Genomic DNA, 8,370 nt, shown 5'->3' on the forward strand with positions numbered 1-8,370 from the left:
AAATTGTAAATGCTTTTTTGGGATCTGGTGATGCGAATTGGATGGCTGCCATTGAATTTTTTTGGGGAAGAACAGAGAGAAAGAGGAGGAGGAAGAATACTGTGGTGGTGGAGGTAGTTGCAGGTTATGGTGGGTTATGAAGGTGGAGGAGGCGGTGGTGTTAGAGGTTGAAGAAGATAGAGTCTTCTTTATATATTTTCTTTATTTCTTTTAATTGTTCAGGGGTAATATAGTCATTTACACATAGTTAACTAAGAAATTTAACAGAGGTTAAGTTAGGGGACCAACCGAGTTCATTTTTGACAACTTTTGGGACCACGTGTGTAATGAGTAAACCACTAGGACCAAGTATGAATTTTTTGCAAACCACAGGGACCAACCAAGCATTTAACTCTATATCAAAATATACTTTGGTTTAGGATATCACCAAAGATAAGTTTTTATGGCTTAATTGGAAAACATTTGTAAAAGCACATTGTGGTGTTTTGCAATACATTCAAACCTAGTGTATCAAATTACACTTTGGTGACTATAGATTTACCATGAAGGCAAAATCTATTTGGTTTAAACTTTGGTTTCTGACATTCCGTACAACAGGAATGGGGTGTCAAGTCATATAGCGCTATATCGTACTACCAATCGGCTTGATCATTGTTAATGAATATATAAGTATATAAATACGCACCAACAGTAGTCTTACAAACTTTGAAAACCAGTATTTAAGCCATATATAACAGTTTCAGTTCGTCAAAAGATATGTACTACGCGTGTAAATCATATAGCTTGAAATCATGAAAATAATGAATAGGCACATATGAATCACCCCAAAACATTTGCAAAATGTAAAAGAGGGGACTATGTACTCACTTGGGATTGCATAGAGTCATTGAATCAAGTGAGATAACAAAGCTTTGTATGTGTCCCACTATGTCCTAACATCGGGTAACTATGTTAAAGTAACAGTACATAGTCGGAGGAATCGAATTGAATGAGGTCTTGTAAACCAAATGAGTGTTGGAACTCATATGAAATGGTTTAAGAAAGTCTACATTCTGATTTTGAATGAATACTAAGTGCTTTAGACCCGTTACGACATGTTAAGGTAGTTTACGCTACTTTAACGTGTCATTTGCGTATCTACGCATTCAGATGGTCAAACTAGTCCTATAATAAGTCTTATATGCCCTAACATGTTTAATAATGTTGCAATATCAGGCCTAGTCCTATTGTAACCCTGGTAAAAAGTTGCATTAGGCCTTGAAAAAGTTGCATTAGGCCTGATGCAACCGTTTATCTTGGGCTGCATTAGAAGCAGTTGCATTAGATCTATTGCAACCTTTTCAACACCTAATGCAACCTTTTTTGAAAGTGTTGCATTTACTAATCAAATGCAACCTTTTTAGTATGCAACCTTTTTACATTTTAATGCAACTTTTATTATAGTTTAGTCACAAAAATACAACTTTTTCTACACTTAAATGCGACTTTGTGTATACTTAAATGCAACTTTTATTATTGTTAAGTTACAAAAATGCAACTTTTTTCTAGACTTAATGCAACCATTCTCATAGTTTTAAAAGGAAAAAGGTAACCTTTCTTTATAGCAAATGCAACTTTATAACGTAAATTCAATTGCTATTAATTAATATGCATTCAATCGCACCGAAACAATGATCATTGATAGTCAAATAGTGTACTTGAACACACTTGTCCAGACTCAAATAACAATATTGTTAACACAATGTGTCACTTGTCTTGATTTTCGGTTGGTAGTTGCTTCATAACTCGCTTCCAAGTTTTGTCGCTGGCTGTCAATATCTTCTCATATAGCGTCAAGTTCAACCTTTTGTTCTTTCATGAACTTCAATCTATTTGCACATTTCCAACAATTGGTTTTCTCAGCTTCAACGTTTGCTTTCAATAATTCCACTCGCCCCTTCGAAAGTCTCCTTGCACATTTTCAGCAACAAGTATCGGTCTCTTTGCACATTTTCAGCAACAACTGTTAATACCAAGCAATAATGCTGCAAGTTGATTAATAAAGACAATATTAGCAAGTAAAACAGAAATCACTATAAACCTATAATTCTCGCTAGTATTTCATATTAATGAGGAATTTAAAAATGATCAATGCTGATGTTATAAGCTCATAACATAGTTGAACTTATCTTACTGCGGTGTCTGAACAACCCCATGTCTAGACATGCTAGTGCACCATCACTTGAGTGAAATCTATTCCAACATTCTGAGTTAGAGTCAAAACCAACACCAGTAATCAGCAACTTCTATGTATCTAAGCATGTGACGTAGCTAGCTCTCTACATGTACTAAAAACATATATATATATTTATTAAGTAAAGCATGATAAATGAAAAAAAAGTAGTTACAATAAAATAAGAGAAAAATGCCCGGATAGTCCCTGTGGTTTCGCCTTTTTTCATCTATAGTCCCCAACTTTCTAAAATTACCTGAATAGTCCCCAAGTTTTCATTTTTTGTTCCCGGATAGTCCCTGGGTCTAACTGTAGTTTGTTTTCTCTGTTAAGAGGGTGTGAAATGACAAAAATATCCTTTCCTTAAAAGGCCAAACCATAGGGACTATCCGGGCATCTTCTTCATTTTTATTTTAAAACCCCACCACCACACTTCATCTTCAACCTCCACCCACCATCACCCTCCTCCACCCTCCACCATCACCGCCACAATCACTCTTTAAACCATAATTAATAACAGTAACTAATTACATAACATAAAAACCTACAACTAAATTTACAACCTAGTAAAAGCTATGAACACAAGTCAAAGCTAATTTTGAACAAAAGCTGAACTTCATCATCTATCAATTAACATAACAACCGACGACTCTACGACAGATTCAAGCCAAGAATCCGCCGTAGTTGAGTAGTAGGATCATCCTTAACACCCGAAACAATGTTCTTGGTGAAAAAACCAGGAATGGGAACAGACCTGGGTGGAGGTGAGTCAACAAACACAGATCCAGCGAAAAACTCGCTTCTGTTGTTCGAATCAGTGTGTCGGTTGTTGATCTTTTTGTTACTTGGTGTTGGTCTCTTGATGGATCTTCTGTGAGATTGATGATGATTATCAGGATGGTTGTTGAGAGAATCCTGAGGGTGAAGAAGGGCTACACTGCCTATTGATTTCATTTCAGGTGAAAAAAATATAGTTGAAATGAAATGAAATGGAAATTTTTGGGAGTGAGTTGGGGTTAGGGTTAGAAATGAGATGAAATGGGAAGGGGGGAGGGGGTGGGGATTTATAGGGAGTGGAGACACGGTGGACGCCGGACTGCTGCTGTTCCTGGTAGCCGGCGGTAAAGTCGCCACCGCGGCGGCGACAGGGGGTTGTTGGTGGCGGCTTCTCGGTGGCGCCAGAACCACTTGGCGCAGTGATGGATGAAGGACATGGAGATTACAGCTACAGAAAATACTACGATTGGGACCATCAAGATTTTTCCGAAACGTTCTACTAGATGTGAATCGCTCATGATTGATATTAAAGGTTGAAACTTTTTGGGTGGGTTTTTGTTTGTGGGTAATGGTGGCGGTGATGGTGGAGCGTGGAGGGTGGAGGGTGGAGGAGGGTGATGGTGGGTGGAGGTTGAAGATGAAGTGGCGGTGATGGTGGAGGGTGGAGGAGGGTGATGGTGGGTGGAGGTTGAAGATGAAGTGTGGTGGTGGGGTTTTATAAATAAAATTGAAGAAGATGCCCGGATAGTCCCTATGGTTTGGCCTTTTAAGGAAAGGGTATTTTTGTCATTTCACACCCTCTTAACAGAGGAAACAAACTGAAGTTAGACCCAGGGACTATCCGGGAACAAAAAATGAAAACTTAGGGACTATTCAGGTAATTTTAGAAAGTTGGGGACTATAGGTGAAAAAAGGCGAAACCACAGGGACTATCCGAGCATTTTTCTCATAAAATAAAGGAGAAGTATAATCACAATATCAGCTTCATGCAACTTATGCAGTACATCTGAAAGTGTCGTGCTCGTGCAGTTCTTCTATGCTCTTTCGTTTATTTGTCAGTATGCCTCTAAACATGGACATAATAATAGTTATGTCATACTATTATTCATGAAGTATTTGACATTAATAAAGTATAATCTACGGAGAGTCGGATATGTTACTTATGAATTTATAGATGCCGTTGTACCTAATGTTGAGCTTTAGTTGTAACGGGTCCTATAGGAAAAATGTATTCGTTAGTGTCAACATGTAAAAAAATTATAAATATTACATAGTAAATATATAATTTAACACAAATTTGAGCTCTAAAAATTGTAAAACATAAGCTGAACTGAAGCAACAACAATTCAAATTGTACCTTCTTTCTCTCAGTGACAAAAAAAGAGCATCCTTGCCTACATAGTTTAAAAACACAGTTTAGTTCATACAATAAGCATAAAACTAAATGTTATACAAGTAATCTCAGTTTCAATCATTCAAAGATCCATTGTGAAAACATAAAATGAATAATATTTAAGAGTTTCAAAAGTATAACATTAGCTAATTATCATATTGATACATCTTGCACCCTAAACTAGATGATATAAACGGGTAAAATAGTAAAACAAAATAAAATATAACGTAACTTAATAGAAACAAATTAAAAATAGCACAAAGTCCCAAGTCAATTTTATTTAAATACAAAAATCATTATTCAAATAATATAACTTTTATGACCATATTTCACACACTAATATCATAAAATAATTAAAAACATAAACACAATGTGTTGCAACTTCCAAGGTTAACCAACCTGTGTGGGCCCACACCAAACAAAACTAACCATTTTCACATTTTACCATTCATACAAATTGTTGGAAAACTAACTATGTGGGCACACACCAAACAAAACTAACCATTTTCACATTTTACCATTCATACAGCTTACTGGAAAACTAACTATGCTCTCCATGAATCATGATAGAAAACTATCTTCTAGTGGATGGAGAATAACATACTTAATCTTCTTAGGGGGTGTTTGGGTTAGCTTATTTAAGTTAAAAAGGACTTTTTGTGAGAAGGACTTATTAACTTATGACTTTTTGAGAAGGACTTTTTAAAAAAGTGTTTGGGTTAGCTTATGAGCCAATAAGTCAATAAGTAGTTTTTTTAAAAGGTGTTTGGTTTAACTTATTCATGTAAAATGACCAAAAAGGGCATCCTTTAAAATGTGTTTGGTTTAGCTTATTTAATTTTTTTTTCTCTCTTGCATATTGAAAAACAACTTCATGAAACATATAAGATAAAATTTGTTTACATATAGTATAAAATTTCCTAATTAGAACATAATAATATTACATCCAGATTGCTAAAAAACACGAAAAAAAATGCACAAGAATAACAAACTAATGTCATACTATGTTCTTCTTCGTGATTCCATTACATCTTGAGCAATCGCATCTCTTATCGCTGCCATTAACATACCATCATCATCCGTACGATTTGTAGACGGAACTTCTTCATGAAGTTCATCACTAGTACCACGGGGATTGTAAGATTCTTGTTGGGCTGTGTTAAATGCTTCATCAAACATACCACACTTTTTGACAAAGTTATGGATCGCCATCGATGCTATCACAATACTCACTTGGTGCTCGTATGTGTAATTAACATGCATATCTCTCAATAATGCCCACCTAGTTGGGATCTACCTATAACAAAACACAAATACGTCATACATATATAAAAAATATATATATTAAATTTTGTGCCTAGTGTACAAAAACTTCTTGATTTTTTAAACCCATATGGTATACTTTTACACTGAGTTAAGCTCATACGATCAATTAAATCACCACTAAAAAACTCTCAACTTACAGTGGTATACTTTTGCAATCTCATTAAAAAAATTAGACCAATGAAAACTTTTACAGTGGTATACTTTTGCAATCTCATGAAAAACTTTTTCGAATTTATTATATGTAAATAATTAAGACCAATGAAAAATTAGACCAATGAAAAGCTACACAATAGTAACTAATAAAAACTTTTACACTTAGTTAAGCTCATAGAACATACCTTTATTTTCTCTTCCCACCACTCGGGCGATGCATCGATGAAGCTTCTCGTCCCACCAATCCCAGTTTCAAGCCTCATCAAGCGATCATAAAGCTTCCATTCTTTTTTCATGCTATCCCATTTGTTTGTTATTTGCTTTCTTTCAAAGGTTTTCCCTGTTTTCTCGTACATAGTGTTTATTATATTCGCCCACCCGACCTTACTAAAGCTTGTACCAGGTCTATTCCCTCTTCTATATTCAAGCAAGCATGCATCGACAAACTGCTTGAACGTAAAATCATCCCACAATAATCTCGATTTATTCTTGTTAGATGATGTTTCACAACCAACGACTTTTTGGCCGATTTCATCCATTTACTAATTAAACATAAGAAACGGAAACAGTTTGCAGAACTGATTAAAAAATGACCCAAATAGCAACAGCAGTTAATATAATTTAAACATAAGAAACATTTCAGTTATGTAGAATTGTAGACACCCAATGACCCAAATAGCAACAACAGTTAATATAATTTAACATAAGAAAATGGCAACAGCAGCTATGTATGGACTAACATAAAAAAAATAGAATTGTAGACACCCAATGACCCAAATTACTAGCATACATCAACTAATTAAGTGATAGTAAACAGAACATAGATACCTCGAGCGATTAACAACAGAATAGAATGGAGTCCGTAGAAGTGATTCAACAGAACTACAGATTGCATAACTGATTAAACAACAACTATTGATGTCGCAACGCTGTTTGATGTTTGTTGGTAGATATAGGGGGTGGTAGATGGGGGAGTAATTGAAGATCAATAAGAACAGATATGAGTAGTTGGAGAAATTGAAGATTAATGATGAATGAGGATATTGGCGCAGATGAACAGAACATTCCATCGACAATGAATTTTACTATTTTTGCGGATGAACAGAGATCAGATGTATGAACAGGTCTGGAGTAATTGATGAAGTAATTGCTGTGTAGTAGTTGTCGAGGGGAGTAATTGCTCAGCGTGTATCTCCGAGGATGAGGCAGCGTATGAAGCAGAAGTGAGGACCGTAATTGATGATGGAGGCAGCGTATGAAGCAGAAGTTATGATGGAGGGCCATTTGGGGAATTTGTTCACAAAAGTCCTTTTAGGGCTTGAGAAGTAAGGAATCATAACTTCTCACAAAGCTCCTTCTCAAGGGTAAAATAAAAGTCATTTTAAAAGTCCTTTTCAATTTCCCAAACACTTTTTTAACAACTTATTAACTTATAAAAGTCAATAAGTTATAAGTTGTGAGAAAATAAGGAATGCCAAACACCCCCTTATTAGATAGAGAATAGTAAATAATTAGCATACCCTTTGAACCTTTGGAACTAACTACTGCATAACGTTTGATTTCAAGTGTCTTAGAATAAACGGGCCCAACATTGACTTCATCCGAGTAATCAATTCTGTGTCATCCGCGTTTAAAAGCTTTCTTAAGTCAACATCTTTTGTTTCAAATAAATCGGGCATCATGAACTCCAACAATAACCATAGCTCATGATGTTTTTTCAACAAATAAACGCCAAAAACCTGCAGGTTTTTTCAGCAAACCCCCCCAGAAAACAGCATGTTTTTTCAGCAAATAAACGCCAAAAAGTGCAGGCTTTTTCAGCACCCGGTTCGGCCAAAAAACTGCAGTTTTTTAGCAGAAAAAACCTCAAAAAACACAGGTTTTTTTTTTATGCGAAAACCCAAAGAAAAAAACACAGTCTTTTTTGCGGAAAAAGCAATCAGCAGCAGCAATGTTGCTGCAATTTTTTTAGACTGGGTTTTGGACCGGGGAAAACAGCAACATCAGCGTTCTGCATGTTTTTTTGGACCAGTTTTTTTTTTTTTTTTTTTTAATATTAACCATAAGGATTATTATTAGTATTGCTGATAAGGACTAATACTAACATTACTAGAAATAAATAAATAAACATAATATAACATAATACTTTTCGTTTTCATCTACTTGATACTGTGTACATTTGGATGAAATCTTATAAATAATAGATACATTTAAGTTTCAACAATTCAACCTTTTTTAAAATAAGAGTTGCGTTAAATTTTTCGTAATACAACCATTTTAACAAAAGTTGGAAATGTCAATAAAATTTGTAACCTTTTAATAAAAAAGTTGCATTTTTAGTAAATTCGCAACTTTTTTAATAAAAATGTTGCAAACGTAATATAATTTTGCAAATTTTTATCAAAAAAGTTGCATTAGATCTTCTAAAGTAACCTTTATGTTCAATGACGTTGCATTAGAGTCAAATGCAACTCATCTGAAAAAGGTTGCTTGTAAAAAAGATTGCTTG

At 34.8% G+C, this 8,370-nt stretch overlaps 1 protein-coding gene across 1 annotated transcript; it reads right to left on the minus strand.

The window, feature by feature from the left end:
- Window positions 1–5,241: 5,241 nt before the first annotated feature.
- Window positions 5,242–7,137, minus strand: LOC110880337 (L10-interacting MYB domain-containing protein-like). Its single transcript, XM_035977335.1, has 3 exons — window positions 6,690–7,137; window positions 6,047–6,403; window positions 5,242–5,679 (listed from the first exon to the last, which is right to left on the minus strand). The coding sequence occupies exons 2-3, from the start codon at window positions 6,398–6,400 to the stop codon at window positions 5,665–5,667; spliced, it is 369 nt and encodes a 122-aa protein (XP_035833228.1). The 5' UTR covers window positions 6,401–6,403; window positions 6,690–7,137; the 3' UTR covers window positions 5,242–5,664.
- Between the last annotated feature and the right edge of the window lie 1,233 nt (window positions 7,138–8,370).

The sequence above is a fragment of the Helianthus annuus genome, chromosome 9 (genome assembly GCF_002127325.2).
Source record: "Helianthus annuus cultivar XRQ/B chromosome 9, HanXRQr2.0-SUNRISE, whole genome shotgun sequence".
Taxonomy (NCBI): Eukaryota; Viridiplantae; Streptophyta; class Magnoliopsida; order Asterales; family Asteraceae; genus Helianthus; species Helianthus annuus.